This window comes from Cheilinus undulatus, linkage group 4 (assembly GCF_018320785.1).
Source record: "Cheilinus undulatus linkage group 4, ASM1832078v1, whole genome shotgun sequence".
Lineage (NCBI taxonomy): Eukaryota > Metazoa > Chordata > Actinopteri > Labriformes > Labridae > Cheilinus > Cheilinus undulatus.
The window spans coordinates 55,480,474-55,504,619 of NC_054868.1; the positions used below are offsets into that span (position 1 = coordinate 55,480,474).

Below are 24,146 nucleotides of genomic sequence, written 5' to 3' on the forward strand. Positions count from 1 at the left end.
TTCTTGATGATCTTACTCTTTTTTGTAATGAATAAAAATGTCTTCCTTTTCCAAACACCCCCATATCTTCAGCTATTCCATTTCCTTTTCATCCCAATCTTTCTTTCTGTGCTCTTTCCTTCTCCCAGCACACCTGCAGCACACTTTCTGTAGGGTGCTCATCACCCTGCCCTTTGATGCTGACCCAGCAGTGGGCCGTCAGTTGCGTCCTCCTCAAGCACAATGGCGTTTCCTCTGGAGTGCACATGCAGGAAAAGATCTGACTGTTCCTAAACACAGTCTTAGTGCTTGTGTCCGGATTACATCTAAGCCTGCCAGCACTGACTTTGCTGCTGAACCATAGACTATACTCCCACAGTCCAAACGGGATCTGATTAGGGCCACATAAATGTGCTTTAGTGGTATAAATCTGCACCCCACCGCAGTCCTGCAGGGCATCTCATTCCATTTAAAACTTGTTTACACTTGTTGATCATCTGACTGACATGATCTGGTCATCTCTGGTCAAAGTATACCCCTAAAAAGCCAAAACCACTTTCGGCTTTTCCACTGAAAACTTAAATCCCCGTTTAGGTCTCCACCTCTCAACTTGGCTGATTCTCTCTTTCTTGACTACATGCACAAAATTCCTCCCCCCTTTTCCACAAGGCACCATCACCTGCAAATAAAGATCTGCCCATTCCACATGGAGCACCTTCAAAAATACCATTAATCATGACTGAGAGTAGTGTTGGACTAACTACGCTCCGTTGTTTGTACTGATTTATCTCAGCCTCTCCCTGTTGGTACTGATTTATTCCAGCCTCTCCCTGTTTGTACTGATTTATCCCAGCCTCTCCCTGTCGGTACTGATTTATCCCAGCCTCTCCCTGTTTGTACTGATTTATCCCAGCCTCTCCCTGTTGGTACTGATTTATCCCAGCCTCTCCCTGTTTGTACTGATTTATCCCAGCCTCTCCCTGTTTGTACTGATTTATCCCAGCCTCTCCCTGTCGGTACTGATTTATCCCAGCCTCTCCCTGTTGGTACTGATTTATCCCAGCCTCTCCCTGTTGGTACTGATTTATCCCAGCCTCTCCATGTTGGTACTGATTTATCCAAGCCTCTCCCTGTTAGTAATGATTTATTCCAGCCTCTCCCTGTTGGAACTGATTTATTCCAGCCTCTCCCTATTTGTACTGATTTATCCCAGCCTCTCCCTGTTGGAACTGATTTATCCCAGCCTCTCCCATTTGGTTCTGATTTATTCCAGCCTCTCCCTATTTGTACTGATTTATCCCAGCCTCTCCCTGTCGGTACTGATTTATCCCAGCCTCTCCCTGTTTGTACTGATTTATCCCAGCCTCTCCCTGTTGGTACTGATTTATCCCAGCCTCTCCCTGTTTGTACTGATTTATCCCAGCCTCTCCCTGTTTGTACTGATTTATCCCAGCCTCTCCCTGTCGGTACTGATTTATCCCAGCCTCTCCCTGTTGGTACTGATTTATCCCAGCCTCTCCCTGTTTGTACTGATTTATCCCAGCCTCTCCCTGTTTGTACTGATTTATCCCAGCCTCTCCCTGTTTGTACTGATTTATCCCAGCCTCTCCATGTTGGTACTGATTTATCCAAGCCTCTCCCTGTTAGTACTGATTTATTCCAGCCTCTCCCTGTTGGAACTGATTTATTCCAGCCTCTCCCTATTTGTACTGATTTATCCCAGCCTCTCCCTGTTGGAACTGATTTATCCCAGCCTCTCCCATTTGGTTCTGATTTATTCCAGCCTCTCCCTATTTGTACTGATTTATCCCAGCCTCTCCCTGTTGGAACTGATTTATCCCAGCCTCTCCCATTTGGTTCTGATTTATTCCAGCCTCTCCCTGTTGGAACTGATTTATTCCAGCCTCTCCATGTTGGTACTGATTTATTCCAGCCTCTCCCTGTTGGAACTGATTTATTCCAGCCTCTCCCTATTTGTACTGATTTATTCCAGCCTCTCCCTGTTGGAACTGATTTATTCCAGCCTCTCCCTATTTGTACTGATTTATTCCAGCCTCTCCCTATTTGTACTGATTTATTCCAGCCTCTCCCTGTTGGAACTGATTTATTCCAGCCTCTCCATGTTGGTACTGATTTATTCCAGCCTCTCCCTGTTGGAACTGATTTATCCCAGCCTCTCCCTGTTGGAACTGATTTATTCCAGCCTCTCCATGTTGGTACTGATTTATCCCAGCCTCTCCCTGTCGGTACTGATTTGTCCCAGCCTCTCCCTGTTGGTACTGATTTATTCCAGCCTCTCCCTGTTTGTACTGATTTATCCCAGCCTCTCCCTGTTGGAACTGATTTATTCCAGCCTCTCCCTGTTGGTACTGATTTATCCCAGCCTCTCCCTGTCGGTACTGATTTATCCCAGCCTCTTCCTGTCGGTACTGATTTATCCCAGCCTCTCCCTGTTTGTACTGATTTATCCCAGCCTCTCCATGTTGGTACTGATTTATTCCAGCCTCTCCCTGTTGGGACTGATTTATCCCAACCTCTCCCTGTTGGTACTGATTTATCCCAGCCTCTCCCTGTTTGTACTGATTTATCCCAGCCTCTCCATGTTGGTACTGTTTTATTCCAGCCTCTCCCTGTTGGTACTGATTTATTCCAGCCTCTCCCTGTTGGAACTGATTTATTCCAGCCTCTCCCTGTTGGTACTGATTTATTCCAGCCTCTCCCTGTTGGTACTGATTTATTCCAGCCTCTCCATGTTGGTACTCATTTATTCCAGCCTCTCCCTGTTGGTACTGATTTATCCCAGCCTCTCCCTGTTGGAACTGATTTATTCCAGCCTCTCCCTGTTGGTACTGATTTATCCCAGCCTCTCCCTGTTGGAACTGATTTATCCCAGCCTCTCCCTGTTGGAACTGATTTATCCCAGCCTCTCCCTGTTGGTACTGATTTATTCCAGCCTCTCCCTGTTTGTACTGATTTATCCCAGCCTCTCCCTGTTGGTACTGATTTATTCCAGCCTCTCCATGTTGGTACTGATTTATTCCAGCCTCTCCCTGTTGGTACTGATTTATTCCAGCCTCTCCATGTTGGTACTCATTTATTCCAGCCTCTCCTGTTTGTACTGATTTTTGCCAGACTCTCCCTGTTGGTACTGATTTATTCCAGCCTCTCCCTGTTGGTACCGATTTATTCCAGCCTCTTCCTGTTGGTACCGATTTATCCCAGCCTCTCCCTGTTGGTACTGATTTATCCCAGCCTCGCCCTGTTGGTACCGATTTATTCCAGCCTCTCCCTGTTGGTACCGATTTATCCCAGCCTCTCCCTGTTGGTACTGATTTATCCCAGCCTCTCCCTGTTGGTACTGATTTATCCCAGCCTCTCCCTGTTGGTACTGATTTATCCCAGCCTCTCCCTGTTGGTACTGATTTATCCCAGCCTCTCCCTGTTGGTACTGATTTATCCCAGCCTCTCCCTGTTGGTACCGATTTATTCCAGCCTCTTCCTGTTGGTACTGATTTATCCCAGCCTCTCCCTGTCGGTACTGATTTATCCCAGCCTCGCCCTGTTGGTACTGATTTATTCCAGCCTCTCCCTGTTGGTACTGATTTATTCCAGCCTCTCCCTGTTGGTACTGATTTATCCCAGCCTCTCCCTGTTGGTACTGATTTATCCCAGCCTCTCCCTGTTGGTACTGATTTATCCCAGCCTCTCCCTGTTGGTACTGATTTATCCCAGCCTCTCCCTGTTGGTACCGATTTATCCCAGCCTCTCCCTGTTGGTACTGATTTATCCCAGCCTCTCCCTGTTTGTACTGATTTATCCCAGCCTCTCCCTGTTGGTACTGATTTATTCCAGCCTCTCCCTGTTGGTACCGATTTATCCCAGCCTCTCCCTGTTGGTACCGATTTATTCCAGCCTCTTCCTGTTGGTACTGATTTATCCCAGCCTCTCCCTGTTGGTACTGATTTATCCCAGCCTCGCCCTGTTGGTACTGATTTATTCCAGCCTCTCCCTGTTGGTACCGATTTATCCCAGCCTCTCCCTGTTGGTACTGATTTATCCCAGCCTCTCCCTGTTGGTACCGATTTATCCCAGCCTCTCCCTGTTGGTACCGATTTATTCCAGCCTCTTCCTGTTGGTACTGATTTATCCCAGCCTCTCCCTGTTGGTACTGATTTATCCCAGCCTCGCCCTGTTGGTACTGATTTATTCCAGCCTCTCCCTGTTGGTACCGATTTATCCCAGCCTCTCCCTGTTGGTACCGATTTATCCCAGCCTCTCCCTGTTGGTACTGATTTATCCCAGCCTCTCCCTGTTGTTACTGATTTATCCCAGCTGACACGTCAGTGCGCTTTCGTGTGCGCCCTGCTGGATTCCAGCCTCCGTCCTCTCTGCGGCCCCATGCAGCATGTTTGGAGTGAGAATAAAAGAGATTATTGGAGCATGATAATAGGAGGAGCAGGAAGTTCACCAGTTTGAGGGGCCTCATGGCTGCAGCGAACATCTACCTCCAAATATTCTGGGCTTTAGCGGCGACCTGAGTGCAGACGGCTGCACCTGTGCTGACATGCACACATGCAGCCGGGGTGTTTGTTTAGTTTCTGCATGAAAATCTACATTTTTTTCATTATAACTCTGTTTATTCATTCTTCCATTCAAAAGAATGATTGCAAAGAACTCTGATGACCCTTGACCTTTTCTTTGTTGCAGAAAAATGTCTCTATAACAACTCTTTAAGGTCTAACATCACAGAAGTTCCTGGACTGAGGGCTGGACGGCCCGGTCTTTCTCATAAAGCTCCAGGTATCAGGACGCTCGTGTCAGAGCAGGGGGGTCACACTCTGGATTCTGGATTCAGGTCTGACCTGAGAGCCTACCAGGGTCAACATTTAACCTTAAACTGTCAACCTCATTTTCACCAGTAATAAAATAAGAAACAAACAAAACAGCACTGATGAGAAATCATTTGGAAATTCAAAAAAGTAAAAATGATCATTTTAAAGGCTCAAATCTGACAAGTCTGAAAAATTCCAATTTATTAGTTCAAAAGATCAGAACAGAATATTAAAAACAGAAAAATAATGTTTTAAAGAGCAAATGTACGAGGAGGAAGTTGAAATTATAAGTTTGAAAGGTGAAAATATGAGATCAAATTTGAAATCATGAGTTTAAAAGTCAAACTATGTCTTAAAATTTGAAATTATGAGTCTGATAGTTCAAAATTCGGGATTAAAAAGCCAAAATTAGGAGTTTAAAATGTCAAAAGATGAGCTAGAATTCGAAACAATGATTTAATGAGCTAAAAATATGATTTAAATTTCACCTCTAACTCATTTTGGGGAACTTCTCACCAATTTTTGCCACTTTTTCTCCATTTTTCCACTTTTCACCCACTTTTTGCCATTTTATGCTTACTTCCCCCTGATGTTATTTTTGCTACATTTTTTTTGCGCTTTTTGACAATTTTGGCCATTTAAGCTGACTTTTGCCATTAAATGCCACTTTTTCCCATTTTGTCAGATGTTTGCTACTCTTTGCTGCTTTTTATCCAAATCTCCCACCTTTTTTCTGCTGCTTTTGGACCAATTAAGTCACTTTTCACCCATTTTTGCCATTTTTTGACCACTTTTGCCATTACAAGCCTATTTCGCCCCTTTTTTTGCTGCGGTTTGACCATTATTTACCACCTTAACTGATTCTTATTGTCACTTTAATCAGTTTTTGTCTCACCTCTTAGATTGTGGCTCTTGCAGAGACATTTTTCGACAGTGTGGCTCTTTGGTTGAGTAAAACTGATCTAAATCGGTGAGCAGACTGAAGTTTATATCAGATAGATATTAAATACTGGGGGGCCTGGTCCTCCTTTAAAAATGTCCAAATGGTATAGTCCAGCAGCGCTAAATGATGCAAGTAAATTTGATTTAACCAGAGTAAAAATGCTCTGTTGTTGGGAAATGATGGTTCAGAAATACATTTAAATGCAGAGATATTTGTAAAAACAACACAACATTAGCTGCTTGGCTAGCTGGTTAAAGGGAGGCCTTGTGTAATATTCTCTCTGGGGGCCCAACATCCCGAGCTACGCCCCTGCTTAATTCTCCAGATTCTCTGAATCCACATGAATAATAACCACTCTTATCAAAGAGCAAATTTTAATTCATGTCTGTAGTCAGTAGCCCTCTTAAAAATGTAAATCCTTTTGTTAAATACAGAATTAAAATATGATAAAATAAATAAAATGGGTTAATAATGGCAAAAAATGCATGGAAAAGTGGTGACATTGGATTTTAAAAATAGCAGAGATGGGTTAAAAATGCCAAAAATTAAATAAAAGCGGCAAAATAACCCCCCCAAAATTGGCATAAATGGGCTCAAGTGGCAAAAACGGGCATACTGAGTGGTGAAATGGGATTTATAAGTGGCTGAAATGGCGTTAAAGTGGCAAAAATAGGTGGAAAAAAGGTGAAATGGGATGGAAATTGATATAAACTGGCAAAAAAGGTTAGCTGAGGCAGAAAAAGTCAGAAACTGGAAAAAAATGGGCATATCACATTGTGAAATGTGGCAGAAAAAGTGGTTAAAGGGGTTAATAGTAGAAATAATGAGTTAACAGAGCCAACAATAGGCAGGGTGTGGCAAGATTTGGTTTAGAAGTGGCAAAAACAGCCAGAAAAAAGTGGTGGAAAGGGTTTAAAATCAACAAAAAATGGTTTTAAGTGGCAAAAAATGTGTTGAAGTTGGTAAAACTGGTGGGAAAAGTGATAAAAACGGGTTAATGTTTGACAAAATTGGTGTAATGTGGAAACTGTAATTCAAACATGTTCTTAGTTTTTATAAGGCAACCTGAGGCCCCCTCTCAGTGTCTCGCGACCCCAATGGGGTCCCGACCCCAACATTGAGAACCCCTGATTTATGCAACTTTCCTCGGCCTTCATAACATGAGAAAACTGTGGCGTTCATGTGACCCTGAATCCGGCTTTCCTGGTCTCTGCTCCCCGGTGTAAACCATGATGAGGTCAGGTCTCTGCTGGTGTGTGGGTTTATTAGGTTTGTGTGTCAGCAGGCTGTCAGCAGGGACGCTGAGCTATCCGCTCATGGGAAGGTCACCCTGAAGCAGCCATTACAGCGAGCTGGAGGAGAGTCTGCCTGAGAGGGAGTGAGACAACACTAAACCCTCCCTCCTCTCTGCCTGGCTGTGGAGCGGTGCTATCGGGGCACAGAACAAGGGGAGCCGCTCTTTTCATTCACTAAGTTTGGCTGCAGGAGGAGGAGGAGGGGGAGGAGGGGAATGGGGGCAGGACGGGGGGGTAAAAGCGGGGGAAGTCCTAAATCACGGGGATAAAAGGAGGCACGTCAGAGGCTTTGCACGTCATCGAGTCAGCAGACACGGGTAGTTTTACGCAGAGCGCGGTGACGTAAGCGAGCTGCAGGAGAGAAAGAGGGGGTCTTTTAGCGGGTACAGCAACGCTGTGATTGGTTGCATCAGGCTTCATCAGGAGGGATCCCTGCACACGTGCTGCTCCTTTTTCAGACCAGGCAGAGCTGAAAAAGTACAAGATGTTTCAGACATGGCCAGCCTCAACAAGAGAAGAAATTCAGCATATTCAACAGGATGGAGGATGATTGAAACGGTTTCATTCCTACAGGATGAAATAACATGAAAATAGAGCAGTCTGCTTGGTTAAAAACCTGCTGGAGACTAGGTCAGATTCAGTCAGGCTTTAGTCAGACTCAGAGACAGAGAAAAATCCTCCCAACATTGGTGTTGTAGAAAAAGGAACAGCCTGTTGAATGAAAGCAGCCTGAAGTCATAAAAAAAGTTACTCAGATAATGTAGGATGGATGACAATGAAAGAGGACCTAAAAGCAAAACTACAGAGTGAAATGTGATCTGTGTTTCCCTCCTGCTGGTTCTCAGCTCTCTCTGAGACTCTCAGGGTTTACCTTCTGTCTAATCAGTCACTGATTTACATCTGGAGCTTTAGAGGAATGTATTTCACTGAGGAAGGATGAGAAGAGCAGTGAGATACAGAGGTTATTAACTCTTTAGAAGATTTAGGAACCTGCACACAAGGAAATATGCATGAATATTCTGATGCTTTTCCTTTTCTGTCTTCACACGTTTGTGCAGGTAAAAGAGGGTTTAATAAACTTATTATGGGCTTTTTATTCATAGAGAATGACAGTGAATACAGCCAAAAAATAACAAAACAGTTTTAAATGCACAATAGTGGACTTTTAAATACAGAAGAGGGATAATCAGAAGTTAATCATTAAACTATTTGACTGCCTGAGTAAAATATTTATGATACAGAGCCCCAGAAATTAAATATTAAACTGTGGACACAAAATACTAATTCATCGAATTAGTATTTTGTGGCCCTGACTTAGTATTTCGTAGCCACGTATCAGTATTTCATAGCCATGAATTAGTATTTTGTAGTCATGAGTTGGTATTCTGTGGCCATGAATTAGTGTTATGTGGCCACAACTTTTGTTTTTTTCTTGACCATGTCATGTCTGGGGCTCTGTATTATTATGTGTTCCTAGGAGTTTCCACTGGGACTGTTGGTGTTACTGGTTCCCACAAAGCAGTCCAGTGAGGTCGAATGGAGCTCTTAACCCTCTGACAATCACCTAGAGGTTTATTTACTAAACAGTAAATGTGTTGATGGTGTTCTGTCTATTCATGCTTATGAGGATATGAGGGACTGAAGCTGACACAGAGACTGCAGAGGTTACAGAGAGGTGGAGGCTGCAGCACTATTCACACAGGACTAGTTTGACCTGTGGACCTGTGATTCTTTATGAATTACCCCCTGATGTCAGTGGTTGGTACGGTGTATTCACAAGATAAGTGAAGTCTGTAATACGTTGGAACATTACAGACTTTTATGAAGGAGAACATCAACGTTCTGCACAGCTGCAGCAATGAAAACACTGAGTTTTTATTTCTAAAGTTCATACAAAAAAACGCGATGTTGTGCACATTGGATTCTGCAGGTGACGTTGTCTGCATGTGTCCAGTTCATACTGTTGACCAGTTTTCAAAAGACAACATGCCTTTAAACCACTTTCATCCCATTTTTGTTTCTTTGAAGCTTTTTTTTTTGCCACTTTGTCACCCATTTCTGACACCTTTGACCCATTTTTGCTACTTTTTAACTGCTTTTTGCCATTTTTCTGACTATTTCTGCCTGTCTGAACCCACTTTCATCCCATTTTTGTTCTTTGAACTAATTTTGCCCCTCTGTGACCACTTTCACTTTCCTTTTTCCTGCCATGTTTGGCCTCTTCTCACCAGCTTTGCCACTTTGTCACCCGTTTTTGATACTTTTAACGTTTTTTACTCCTTTTTACCCCTTTTCACTTCTAAAGTCATCTATTTTTAGTCACTTAATCCTTTGGGCGCCACAGTTTTTTCAAGAAAATATTCTATTTTAATATCAAGATTTCTAAAGGCTGTAGCTTGAAAGTGGTTAGAGATAAAGGCATACTGTAAATGAGAAAAATCTTCAGTATGACCCAAAGTTTACCTCCGTCAATATTCGTGTTTTGACCACCCCTGCAACCCCCACCATGTCCCCACCCCGGCCACGGTGAGGAAAAGCATCGGCTTTGGTATGTGCTGCTTGTGGACTCTCATGGCGCTCGGAGTCACTGTGGCTCCGACACACCGGCAGTCTCAGTCACACCGGACGACTGAACGTCATCGTCAGAGAGGTAAATATTCCTCTATTCCTCCTGGCATTGTGAGTATTCTCACTGCGATTCGGTCTCTTTCTCTCTTTTATGCTTCGACTAAAACCACTTCTACCACTTTCTCGTTTACTTGACCAGCGGGGCATCTTCAAACTCTCTCTCTCCAAAACTTTGAATAGAAACACGCCCACAAATGCTGCTGGGATTGAAGTTACTCATGTCTGCCATCTCCTGGTGTAAAGTAGTAACAACATTAGGTACCACATTTGCAGCTAGAGCCCGTTTCATTCAGCAATGTTTCTTGTTGCAATTTTGCGACTTTGGCACTTAAAGGGTTAAGGCCATAACTGATAGAGTAGGACAGCGGATAGAATTGGAAATAGGGATGAGAGAGTCATGATGGAGAAGGGGCCACAGGCTAGCCACTTTAATTTTTTTTACCATTTCATAACCTGCTGTTGACCCCTTTAACTCCAGAGAGATGCTGAAGGAACAATAAAGCATGCAGTAAAACTCAATGTTAAATGAAATGATGCTCTTATTGTGGGTCTTAGTTAACCCTTTATGACTTACCAAAGAAGGCAAAAACAAAGATAAAATTGTACTCAATTTTGAAAAATACAGCATGTTTATAAAAAGCTATTCACAGTAGTGCAACAAAGTCTCTTAGTGTGCCAGATACTTTTGAGCACACATATGTTTGCAGTAGACCAAGTTGAAACAATAACAAGTGTGACTTGTGACCTGCAAGAAAACAACGCGATAGGTTTTGTGCAGACAAAACGTCATCAAACGTCATCACGTTCACATAAAGTAGGAAGTGCTGTGAAAGGCAGCGGCCCAGATCATATTATAGAAAATCATTTTTGATGTGTGTGCTTTCTACTTAGTTTCTCCAAAAGAAAGAAGGATATATCTGGAAGGAAACAGAACTCTGGGACTCATTGAATGTGTGATATGTTAGTGTTACTCCTCTGGTATTTATATGCAAAAAGAAATATTGCTCTATCTCATTTGGTTGCGATTCCACCTGCAGTTAAAGATAAAAATTGTCATCAAAGATCTGTTTTTAGCTTGTTTTAGTCTCTTCTTCATGGAAAATGATGGTTGACCAACATTTTTAGTCATAGTTTCAGTCGACTACTGCTTGCACCTTGGAAGTTTGGGCCAGATATACCTTCTCCGGCTCCTCTCCAGCATGTCATTCCCTACTCTCTCTCCACGTTTCCAGTGCACTGTCATATTAAAATAAAAAGGCAAAACACCTGAAACAGAACTAAAAACCCTTGGCTATAACTTTCATCGTCTTTGGTAATAAAAGGGAAGGTTATGCTCGGTCAGCAGTGGTAGGGTTTGTGGATACTGTGGTTTTAAAGTGACTAATTCCAGGCGTGCATGCTGGCTGGCGTGTCCTCGTGCATCTGGTTGATATGACTCTGACACCGGTTGCTGAGGGAGTGGAGAGAGCTGCAGCAGATAAGAGTCGAGCTGTTAGGAGACGGTTGGATGCTGCAGCCTGTGTCCCGTGCCCTTTCGCCTGCAGCCGATGCCGATTATGATGCAGCAGGAAGAGGCACGATGACATCATGGTGCGGTGGCCCTGCCCCTCTGCACGTACACCCCTGGGTGCCGTGGCAACGTGCAAGACGTGCCGGCCGGCTGAGAGGACGCCTGTGTCTGCTGTGAGGAGGGAGGCAGGTTATCATGCACACGCAGCCTCTCTCTCTCTCTTTCTGCTGTAGGAGAAGCCCCCGTCTACCCCCCCCTCCTCTTCTTCCTCTCCTTCACGTCCTCAGCCCAGCCAATCAGAGGCTTCGGTGGGGGCAGGGCGAAGCAGAAACCACCATTCCAGAGTGGAGCTGCTGCATCTCCCCAGAGCTAACGGGGAGCGAGCAGCAGAGAGGGAGGAGACAGGCTCAGACCCAGCCTCTGAGTGTTAAACCGTGTGAGTGGTTGTGTGTGTGCGGGGCGGTGAGTGCGTGCCTGTCGCAGACCAGCAGGCAGGAACACTGCTGCTCTCTTGTTCCAGCACACTTTTCCCCTTTAACCTTGCCTCGCCTCGGCGGCTTTGCTTCCTCCTTCACTTCAGGATCAAGAGGGATCAGCGTGGGGGGACAGCAGACGACACAAGGCGGCTTTTTCCTTCCTCTCCTTCCTGCTTTACTCTCTTGTAGTCGCTGCTGACAGCTCTGTGCAGCCAGGATGATAGCGGCTCAGCTTCTGGCCTACTACTTCACTGAGTTGAAGGATGATCAACTCAAGAAGGTGAGTGGAAGCAGCTCCAGCCCGGCGTTTCTCTGCTCCGATAGGAGAGTTGTGTAACGTGACAACAGCCATGGATGCCGGGGAATGATGGGTAGCTGCATGTCAGCGTGAGCCTGTGGGGCGGTTCAGCCTGTGGGGCGTTTCAGGCAGAGAGGAGGATGCAGCATTATGGGAGTAGAGGAAGAAGAGGCCATGATGAGGACATTTTCATTTCTGTTTTAGTTAGCTCAGGGGTTAGCGGCGTTAGACCTGGATGTCCTTGAGAGCGCTGTGGCCGCGGGGATGGTGGGGATGGGCTGCAGACTCAGACCCTCGTTGGGGAGCGTTTCCGGAGCGTCTGAAGCAGACAGGTGTCTGTGAGGAGCAGTTGGGAAAGTCGTGAGCGCTAGCTACAGTCTCCTCCCTCTCTGGCAGCTCACAGATTCCTCCTCTTCATCACCATTACTCCTTCATCTTCATCATCCATGAAGGCTCTGAGTGAGGGCTAGGAGAACAAAATCCAAACTTGTATGTAAAAAATGTCACTCTTATGAAACATTCGAACATGTGAGATGACTTTAGCGAAAACTACGAAGACCTACAGTCGCTAAAGGAAACTTCTTGACTTATTTAGTCGTCTATTCTCCTCGCTGCTGCATATCAAACCTCACATTTCTCCTGGCAGAGACGGCGTAAACTAATTACCCGGACAGGGACGTCGCCGAGTAAAAGCCTCTGGTCATGCCCGGAAACCGACTCGAGAAATTAGCGGCTGGACGAGATGTCAGACCGGCGAGATGAGGAGGAGGGGGGTCAGATGAGAGGGGAGTGGGAGATTCATGATGTCAGCCGTGATGTCACGGCGCTGTAGATGCACGTGCCTCCGCTGAAGTAGGTTACTGGAATTTACAACCGTGCCTAATGAGGGAGAAATCCTTGAATGGATAAAGGTTATCCAGCCACGTGGGTCTGAGGCATGAATGATTCTGCAGACTTTAGTAAGAATGCATCAGACTACAGAAGTTTGTGGCAGTCAGACGAGGATGTGAACGTCTTAAATGCTTTGTCAGCTTTTATTTTCCTTTACACTTTATGTTTTTAATTTTAGTTTATGTTGAATTAGTTTTTAATGCTCATTTGGTCGTTTGGAGCTTTAAAAGCTTTGTTTTAGACATTTATAAACAGGTTGTTTGCAGTCATGTGATCCTGAATGTCTGTTTGGGGTCAGGAAGTGGGGGATGGCTGGATACGGAGGAAAGTTAGTACTTTACAGCTCTACATGAACCCGTAGACTGCAGTTATCACCAGAACATTTCTGAGTACTATCCCTACAAAACAAAACAGGGATTTTCACCACAGTTTAACTGATTTATCAGGAGAGGAGGTGATCAATATGATAATTACTCAGTCCTGCAGACCTCCCAGCATTGTCTGTCTATTTGAAGGGAGACCAGAGTCTGAAGAAGTCTAGCACTGAGCTAACAGGCTAGCTTAGCTCCTTCAACATTTAGAAAAAAATAATTTTGTCACAAACACGCTTTTATATGACACAGGGATGTTCTAGCAACGTCCTAAAATAGCATGACAATGGCTAGAATAACTTTCTGATGCACCCCCGCTATGATAAAGGAAATAAACGAGCAGGAAATATTCCTACCTGCGGACCTGCAGCTGACACAGAGAGAGAGAAAGAGTGAGAGATGGGGGGAAGAGGGAGAGATAGAGGGGGGAGACAGAGAAAGAGGGAGAGTATCTCACTAGAGCGTCCATGTTTGACTGAAAGCTGACTGAAGTAGTCAACTTTCTCTCCTCTCCTCCATGACTTTGTTTTGGAAAGTTCTAGACCATAGGGAACCACACACAGAACTTTCAGCTGCTCTAAAATTCATGACCAACTTTGACTTTATAAAAACAGGAAGTGCAGAGCACAGCTTTGATTTCATCCCAGTCAGCACACTGAAAACCTTCAGACTGCAGATTTAAAGAAAATCTTCTAACGGTGTTTACATGCAGACAGGATGAGCAGGGATTTGGACGCTGGCCTTCAAAATAAAACACAAATAAACATTAGTTGATATATATTTTAGCTAACTATCTTTAAATGGTTCACCTACAAATACTGTTTTACTTTTACCACTAATTTGACTTCCTGTCTGCAGACATCCATGCATGTGTACGGGACCCAGAGGAACTAAAATCCCCCCTGCAGGGTGAAATAAATAAATAAACAAAGATTTTATATAGCTTTAATTAAATGTCTGCAGAGTTAGCTACAACCTTCCTGTCTGTTTGCTCTCCAGTTTTAAAGAAGCCTTGACTTGTCCAATAATAGAGACTGAGACAATGATAGAACCGCCCTGTAGGCAGCTGTCTAGGCCAGTGGTTCTCAAATGGTGCATCAGGGCCCACTAGTGTGCTTTGAGGCAAGTCTAGGTGTGCCTTGGGAACTTGTACAACTGTAGCTTTATGGCGAGTAGCCGCCTGTAACCAGGCCTGCCCACAGATCTGGCTGGAAAACCCCAGAGCATGTTCCCTCCCCAGCTGTGATTTATTGATGATATCAGTGTGTGTGTTGGATCAGTAGCATTGGTGCTAGCATCCTGGCTAACGGTTACCTCATTTAGAGCTGAAAAACATGGCAAGCTAATTTTGGGTTGATTTGATTGGTTCTTTTGACAGCTTAAACCATTTTGCTGCTTTTTTTTTTTGCATTTTTGCCACTTCTTTTTACCACAGACTCAATCACAGCAGGGGCTGAAATCTGAATTAAGGTCTAACCTGAGGGCCAAACAGGGTCTAACCAAACAGTCAGCCTCTTTATCACCAGTAATTAATTATGGCACTGATGATAAATGGTTCTGAGATTTAAAAAGACAAAATGATCAGTTAAAAGGCTCAAAATATGAGACAAAAAGTCAAAATAACAAATGGAAAAGGTCAAAATAAGAAATAAAGGTCAAATCATAGATTGAAGTCATAATTGTGTATGCAAAATGGAAAAAATAAAATGAAAACAAATGAATTTCTTTTCCCACATTTGTCTTTATCTAATTATTTTTACTCTTTCTTTTTTCACATTTTTATGAGGCATCAGGAGTAAGTTAACATTTTTATACTGGAGGAAATCTGCAGACTTCATGTTTTAGGGCCAGTTATAGAAGGAACAGGATATGATCTTACGGGCCGCGTGTGACTGTACCACGGGCCAGATTTGGCCCCTGGGCCTTGAGTTTGACACCCGTGCCCTAATCCCTTTTAACCCCTTTTTACCACCCTATTGCAACTTAAACCCCTTTTGCCACTTTTCTGCCACTTGTGATCTATTTTGCCACATTTTTGACACTTTTAACCCATTTATGCCACCTTTTCTGCCAATTTTCACCCACTTTTCCTTCGTTTGACCACTTTTTTTTTGCCCAATTTTGCCCTTCTTTATCACTTTTAACCCATTTTACCACCTTTTTATAACACCTAACTCTTTATGCCACTTGTCACCCATTTTTGCCACTATTTTGCCACTTTCAACAAGTTTTTTGCCAATTTTGACCCATTTTTTGGTTGCTTTTTTTGCCAATTTCCCCCTATTTCTGACTTTGTTTTGCCACTTTTTGCCCAATTTTGCCATCTCCATGATCCCCCAGTTGTCTGGGCCCCAGAAAGCTCTCCCCTTTATCTCTCCTTACAGGCCACCTTGACTGTAACATTATTATAAAAGTCTATGTTGTATTGATTTAAATATGGTGTGCCTTGAGATTCTGGCCTAACCTTGGGTGTGCCTTTGGCAAACAAAGTTTGAGAACCACTGGTCTAGGCGCTTAAAAGCAAACTACTTCAGCTGTTAGCTGGGAGACTGCTACAGTCACATTAGTCTCTCCTTTAAACTGCTTACCTATAAATGAACCTCTAATAATAGCAATGCCACACTGAGCTGCATGAGACACAAATGTGAGGATTGTGTTTCATGGCTTTGTGAGTGTGCTGTGCCTCTGTGATTATGTAACAGCAACAAAGAGAGTCCTGGGTCGGTCTGCCCTAATCTCAGTTCCATTCAGTGGTTGCATTAAAGGGTAATTTGAGATTTTTCAACCTGCTCTCCTGTTTCAGTTATTCTAAAAGCTGCTCTCTTCACCATGTCTGCTAGAGTATCTGCCACCACTTTTAACCCATTGTTGATACTTTTTGCCTCTTTAACCCAATTTTTGAAAGATTTTAACCCCATTTAAAACACTTTTCCTGCATGTTTTATCCCCTCTGGACACTCTTATCAATTTTTGCCACTTTTTAACCCATTTTTATTACTTTTTTCAACATTTTTTGCAACTTTTAAACCAATTCTTGCCACTTCTAATCCATTGTTGATACTTTTTGCCCATTGATGCCTCTTTTAAACATTTTTGAAAGATTTTAACCCATTAAAAACACTTTTCCTGCATGTTTTATCCCCTTTGTGCCCCTCTTTTATAACTTTTCCACTTTTTAACCCTTTTTCATCACTTTCTTGAACTACTTTTTGTCATTTGTAACCCATTTTTGATATCTTTTGTGCCTTTTTTCCTCTTTCACCATTTTTTACCATATTTAACCTCTTCACCACTTTATCTGGTCATATTTGCAGCACTTCTGCCAACCTTAACCCTTTTTAAATTACTTGCTAATTATGACAGTAAATCTGTGAAAAAACAGATCACCTTAGTCATTCTAAAACTATTTCAGTGTTTTTTTTTTTTTTTTTGTGGGATGGATTTCACAGCTGCAGATGTTTAAAGCCAAAAGATACTCTTAAAATCTTCTTTTCCTCCTTTTCTGAATTTAACCATCTTTCGGGGGCCGGACAGGAAGCTCTGGGGGGCCTGACGTGGCCCCCGGGCTGCCAGTTGATGATCAGTGACTTATAGGGTCAGAGCTCTGACGGACGCTGTGGAGCATGCTCAGAACACTTGGTCCAGTTTGGTCTGACTGAAGTGTAAACATGCCAGAGTAAATCAGTCTTTGACTGAACTGTCTTAGTGTGTTTTTTAGCCTCAGATTAGTATCATCCAGCTGGACTGACATGTTTACATGGATTTTAAAGCCCAGCTGTGGTCAAACGAACACGTCAGCTTTTTCTGACTGCATGTAAACGCACTGGTAGTTTTTTCCAGTGAAGTCGTCTGGCTTTAAAGAGATGGGTGCACTGATTAGAGGTTTATTTGACCTAAAACACAGTACTGCTTTGTAAGAGTTCCTGCCAGTATGTTATCTAACACTTCAGATATAAATCTGAGTCTGTAAGAAGCCTTTCTGGTGGACTTATTTTCAGATTTATAAGATGTGAAGGGTTTTTGTCACAGCATGCTTGACTGCAGAGGTCTGTAGCGGCTCTCTGAGGAGACTGAAACATTTTGTTCCCGTTTGTCATGAAATTAAAGCTCCGTGGTAATCCTGACTTCTATGGTGTGTTTTTTCATCACTGTTAAAGATCATGAGGTGGAGTTGTCCTGATTCCTGCTGCAGCGCTCTCTCTGTGGGACTTTGTGTTAATTGAATCAATCCATTGACTTTAATGAGCACTCAGCCACAGCAGCATTCTCTCTGCATGTCTCTTAGTTTAACCCTCGCTCTCTTGTTATTCTAAGCATGGCTGAGGCCAGTATGTCCAGAAATCAGACATGCAGATAAGTGTTAATAAAATTATCATTTTTCAACATTTTTTTTTAACTTTCACTGCTTTAAATCTCTTCAACAACTTCAACCCTGACCACTAAAAAAAAATAAATAAAAATTTTAATGTTACATCCTTTTTATGTCAGTTACTGTCCACCATGTCACTGTTATTTTTTATGGTAAAAAATCACAAAAACACCACATTTCCCATATAAAATGATCTAGATAAAAAAAATGTTTTTTTTTTTTTTTTTAAATACATACAGTCTGGGCCATGTCAATGATGAGTAGTAAAATTGATATTGATGCATCGAATTTTTCTTTGTAGTGCCAAATTCCATATTTTAGCTCCATCTGTCCTTGTTTGTCCATATTCTGGACATTCGGAAAACTGTTAATAAAACACTCTTTTTTCTATTTTTTCTATTTTTTTTTTACTTTCACTGACTCAAATCTCTTCAACAACTTTAACTCTGACCACTAAAAACCCTTTTAATGCCAGTTATTGTCCACTATGCCTATGACTGTGATTCAGTGAGATAGCGTCCATGCTAAACAGATGAGTCTATCAGAGCCAAAAACACGCCAGTTTTACCATCCTTTTCTCAGCCTCCTCCTCTACCAAATCATAGCGAATGCATTTGTTCATGTTAGGTTTATTTTAAGGGCATATAAAATCAGAGGAAATATGTAGGATATGAATCACCAACACGCGCATTTCTACCTCTAACCAAAATGTGACCGTGATTACGCTCATATATAAATTTACTGCATGTTTGAGATATGATATATTCTCTCCTATTGAGGGAAAGGACCCATGCATCCTCATGCATGTCCATCCACTTGCTGTGAAGTGAGGGCAAAGTTGAAATTGTCCAAATGTCCCCCTTTCTTAGTCCCAGACTGCAGAACTCAGAAGTAGCATTTTCGACTGTAAACACTCCACTTACAGCATGTCCAGTTGTAAACACAGATGCAGATTCACACCCGAGCACACACGTCGGAGCACACAAACTTTCCCTTACACATGTAGCCCACTCTCAGACATCCATATTTAGTGGCACCAATCGTTTCATTTAATTCTGATGATGTTTAGTGGGTGAAATAGCGCTCCAAACACTCTGAGTCCACGGACGAAGTCCTGCATGAAGGGGTTAAAATGGTGCGCTGGCACTATCTGCTGGATCACTGTTTAATGGTGAAATTTAGAGCCCTGGTGATCAAGTGACTGCATAGAAAAGGTTGCTGTATGTTGTTTTGGTGCCATAGACACACAGCCAAAAAAACCTGTCTTTAATGGAAGGCTATTGTCCAGATTTTGGACAAACAAGGATGGAAGGAGCTATTTGGAGTCAGTAGAGTCCTAAGGGTCACACATTTTCTTTTAGCATGAAGAAAAATAATAACTTTGGCCAAATTTGATGCCTCAATCTGTAAAAATGTGACTATCAACTCAAAATAATGATGATAAAAATGATGAATGTCCTCAAAATGGACATAGTAGGATCTGAGGGTTAATGAGCAGGAACATGATCAGACGTGACCTTGCAGTGGAAAATGATGAAGAGCACGAAGTAAATAAACTCTTTACTTCATTAGAAAGTCTCAGAGAGCGGTTCAACATTTATATTCTGATGATAAATCTAAATAAGGTTGATGGTGTTTTTTTATGTGACAGTGAAGCTTGCTCAGACATGATTGATCGATTCTCTCGTCTGTTCTCTCCCCGTCTCTAGATCGATAAGTACCTGTACTCCATGCGTTTCTCCGACGAGACGCTGAAGGACGTCATGAACCGCTTCCGCAGGGAGATGGAGAACGGACTGGGCCGGGACACAAACCCCACCGCCACCGTCAAGATGCTGCCCACCTTCGTCAGGTCCATCCCTGACGGATCAGGTACGGCCTTAAAAACAGAACAAATTACGTCTTTACTTCATTGGTGTTTTTAGTCAGACCCACCCCTGTTCCTTCAGAGTCCACTGCTGACCCCTCAGGGGATCAGGACCCCCCCCCCCCCACAGAAAAACGGTTTTAAACTTGAATCAAAATCCAGCAGAGAGGCTTTAAAGAGACTTTATCTGAGTTGGCTAACTTCTTTATCTGTCAGGCATTGATCTGAGGTCATGAAGGTCTGTTTGAGTTATCGAGCGGTTGGTTGAATATTAGTAAATATTGAATTACCTGTCACTCCTCAGCATCGGCTCCTGGAGACTTTAGGGACACTGGTCTGTCCTTTGGAAGAATTAACCCTCTGATGTTGTCGATGAGAGCTGGGGAAGGTTTAGAAAGTTTAGCCCGGACACATAATTCTCTCTGTTTTTCTGTCTGTCTGTACACCATCCTCGTAATGCTGTGACACATTTCCTTAGACTTTGCACAAATGCTCATCAAGGCTTCAAGATAAACGAATGCCAAAGTAGAATCACTGGGCCTCGTGTGCATCTTTGCTTTCCTTGCAATATCTTTGAAACAGTTTGAGGGATTTTCTAGTACCCCTGTTAGGAGGTAAACCAAACCAAGCATTTGGCAGGTTAACTGTGCATGAATATTTATGACCATTTTAATACTGTTTACACCATGGTTAGGTTTTTAAGGCATGCCAGTATGACATACAGTCGTGCAGTTCCAGGCATGCAGGGCGCTAAGGATGCATTACAGGACCCTTTTGCTGCCCCAGAGCAGTGTTTCTCAAACGGTGTGGCGAGTCACACTGGTGTACCTTGAGTCAAGTCTGTGGGTGCCATGGGAATTTGTAGAACCGTGCACGATTGCTATGACTATAAAAAATGGAAGAGCCTCTAAGAATAAGAAAGTTTTCAGTACTATTTCTTGCTGCACCTTTGTTTCTTAGCAAGTTTTTTTGGTAATTTGGTGTAAAACGGCTAATAACAGGTACAGAGCATTTTGGATTTGATACACCAGGATGCACAATTAACAGCTGTGAGTGAGGAGGATCTGTACGCTGCAGAAATCTACATTTTAGCATGTTTTTGTGTAATTCAGTTGTCCCTAAATGGTGTAGCATTGCTAAATGCAATTTTGCACTGATATGGGGATATGAAAATCCCTGCTGTAGAGGGTGCTGGCAGATTTGGGCCCTTGGGACATCCACAGCACGACCAGGGGCTCGTGGCAACCCTACTACCAACCCAGAAAATACCATAGGCCAGTGGGTCCTAACCTTTTTTCCTCAGGGCCCCCTACTCATATCTCAGAAAACCTAAGGACCCACTTGGAAAAAGAAAACATCCATTTTAATTGTTTTCATGGACAAGTCCCAACATTACAGGCCTACATGCAGTTATTCTAGATTAAAGATCTCTGTATAAACCATCTTTTGTTCTGATGATGTATTAGAGCCACTCTAAAAAAATGATAAAGAGGAACTTGAAATTCTTAAGTTTAAAAGTTGTTTATTTGGGAGTATCTGGGCAGAGCAGAGATTTATTAGTAAGTAAAGGGAGTATAAGACTCAGGCCTGAATAGCTTAGATTTTTCAGGTCAAAGGTCAAGGTCAAAGGGGTCATGTGCACCAATTGCGGAGGGATATCTCATTAATGCTTTCAGGGACTTTTTTCAAAAGTCCCTCATTAAGTGAGATTTATCCATGAAACCAAAACAGTGGTCTACTGGTTGTGTTGTAGTTTTAACAGACCAGGATCCTCAGCAAAACAAGACTGGAGCTATTGAGACGGGCTGAGCAGAGCATCTCAACTCCACTTGGAAATGTCTAGTAGGGCCACAACGGTACGGGGATCAGGGGGGCGGCATAACGCGTTACTAGGGTTGCCCGGGCAACAGAATGCTCAGCTGATGGCAGATATGAGTAAGAGGAACAAAGCATGAATGAGATCGAGCAGCAGAACGGCAGCTTCCTGCAGCTGGTGGAGTAGTAAATATCTGAGGCAGCAGGAACAAATGAGTTAAGGCTGATGAAGGACTAAATAATGAGACCCACATATTTACCATAAATACTACATCTTGTGTGTAGTATGACCCGCTGTGTATGCTGTAAGCGTGCCTCGTGCGTCCTGTTTGTATCTGAACAATGTGCTGATGCGGTCGAATCGTGCGGCCCGCTCTGTGACATAAGCCTCTTTGTGTTGTGCTCAGGATTTGGCCTCAGTGTTGTTTTAGCTTCGAGCCAAAGGGTCGAACTGGTCCGCTGTATTCACCTCATCACCTGCTGCCAGCACTGACGGAGGAAAACATAATAATGGATTTCAGTTAAATGAGAGACAATTTAATGAGCAACAGACTCACACTCCATTAAAAGCTTTGATTTATTAAATATTCATGAGCAGCTGTCTGAGGAAATTATCGTTATTACCAGGCAGAAATTAGAAAATAACTGAGTTACAGGATGATTGTGATGACTGTCTCGCTGAAATTACAACCTGCAAGGCTGGGAAAGTATTTACCCTCCCTGATTTCTTAGTTTTTGCATATTTGTGGCACTTTTTTATTATTTATTTTTTATTTAACCTTTATTTAACCAGGTTGGTCCCATTGAGATTAAAAACCTCTTTTTCAAGGGAGACTTGGCCAAGACAGGCAGCAGCAAAAAACACAAAGTTACAGACGGAAATACAGAGAGAGACAAAGTACAATTTACAAAGCACAACGTTTTGGATTAAAACCATCTATGAGTCATATCTGGCCGAGTTAAAACATCGACATCCTATAGAATCTGCTTCCATGTCTTTCATTTTAGATTTAAAAACATTTAAGGACACCAGCTCTTTAAGCTTTAAGTCATCCTGCAACTGATTTCAGGCTGAGGGTGCAGAGTACCCAAAAGCCCTTTTCCCAATTTCTGTCCAAGCATTTGGGACGGAGAGCATGAGGAGGTCCTGAGAACGCAAAGAATACTGTCTGGTACTTCTCTGCATGATAAAAACACATAGATAGAGGGGAGGCAGACCAAGAATTGCCTTATAAGTAAAGGTGTACCAATGAATGAGCCTTTGGGTCGCCAAACCCAAGAGTACAACTCACCATGGTGAGTCAGAGCTTTACAGTTTGTAATGAATCCAAGGATGTATAGTAGACTGTATCAATCATATGGAGAGGCATGCATGTACAACAGATCACCATAATCTAAAACAGGTAAAAAAGCTGCAGCAACACGCCGCTTTCTTACATTAAAAGAAAAGCACAACTTGTTTCTGAAATAAAAACCCAGTTTTAGCCTCAGCTTTTTCACAAGACACAGTACATGTGATTTAAAAGTAAGAGAGTCATCAATCAAAATACCCAGGTATTTGTAACAGTGTACAACCTCGATCTCCTTTCCATCAACAGTAGAAAGCGATTTATTCATTCAACAGGTCTGGCAGTAATCAGGCCTGGATGTGGATGTTGAAATTGAGCTCAGCTTCCCAAAAAATGTGGTTGATTACAGGTAATTCATGATTTAACAATGACTTTTTTTACTGCACTGTTTAATGGTAAGTGTGCTCAGGCGCAGAACGATGTTACTGATATAAAGCAGACTAGTGGAGGAGGGGTTAATCAGGCTCAGACACGGTACAAATGTAGTCTTTGGTTTAGAAACTGCCCCCAATAAAGTATAACTGTATGGTTAATCCCTCTGGATATTATTTAAAATTTCAAGGGTGAAACAGAATAAATGCCTAGTGTGGAACAGGAGAAACAACATTCAACCTTCAGGATGTTGTAAAAATCTGGACCAATTCCTCCGTTTTTCTGCCCCGCCCGGCTCGTCCTTGTTAGTAAACAGCGCCTGTTCACAGAAATAACACCAATAGCCCGTCAGACATACTGCTGCTCCGAGCAGGCCGCCCTGCCCCGCTCCTCGCCTCTCACGTTATAAATAACCTCAGGATGCAACAACTACGGGAGGTCAGAGGGGTCAGAAAAGGGCAGAGTTGAAGCTGACAGTACAGAGAAACAAACATGCTGGGAAACATAGCCTCAGAATGAAGATGAGTCCCTTTGCTGAAGTTTCAGTTAAACATGATACCAGACAGTAAGGGCAGACTTTCTCTGTGAGAATTACAGTCATTCCTCAGTTCTCTATCTGTTTTTGCATAAAAGGCTACGGTTCCTAGGTGTCTCTTTCCCCATTCTGCTAAAGGTTTATTTAAATTTTCTTAAACTGACTAGTGTAAAAAGGAGAAAATCCTTAGAAAACAGTCAAATTCCTCACAGGGTCATTGTGTCAGCGGGTGTGATGTGGGCCTGATTTACTCTCTACAGCGTAGCTAACATTAGCAGCTAGCGCTGCCAGCCTGTGTTCCTCTCTTCACAGATTAATATCCTGCTTTGCTGTGTGGCCTCTTTCACTTTGGTTGATTAGTCATGCGTGAGTTCAACCATCGACAGCCTACACACCACTTTATTTACATCTACTTTAACGAACTGTCATACTGTGCTGTTTCTTCTACACGCTAACCGCTAAGCTACCGCTAAGCTTCTCATATTTACATCTGGTGAGGAGCCGGACAGGAAGGCGGCAGCCATTAACTGACACTCCCTGGGTCAGTCAGCAGCATGCTTTGACTCTCCTAAATACCAAAATCGCATCCAAAAGAAGACTTCTGTGGCATTTTCCC

General features: G+C 43.0%; 1 protein-coding gene across 3 annotated transcripts in view; it reads left to right on the forward strand.

Annotated features, from left to right (window-relative positions):
• The first annotated feature begins 11,520 nt into the window (after window positions 1-11,520).
• The window catches only part of LOC121508726 (hexokinase-1-like), a 43,301-nt gene continuing 30,675 nt past the window's right edge, over window positions 11,521-24,146 (forward strand). For 2 of the 3 annotated variants that reach the window (XM_041785764.1, XM_041785767.1), the window contains exons 1-2: window positions 11,633-11,943; window positions 19,302-19,464. In XM_041785764.1, coding sequence (XP_041641698.1) covers window positions 11,881-11,943; window positions 19,302-19,464 — 226 coding nt within the window. In that variant the 5' untranslated portion in view covers window positions 11,633-11,880. The other variant, XM_041785766.1, reaches the window with a different exon arrangement.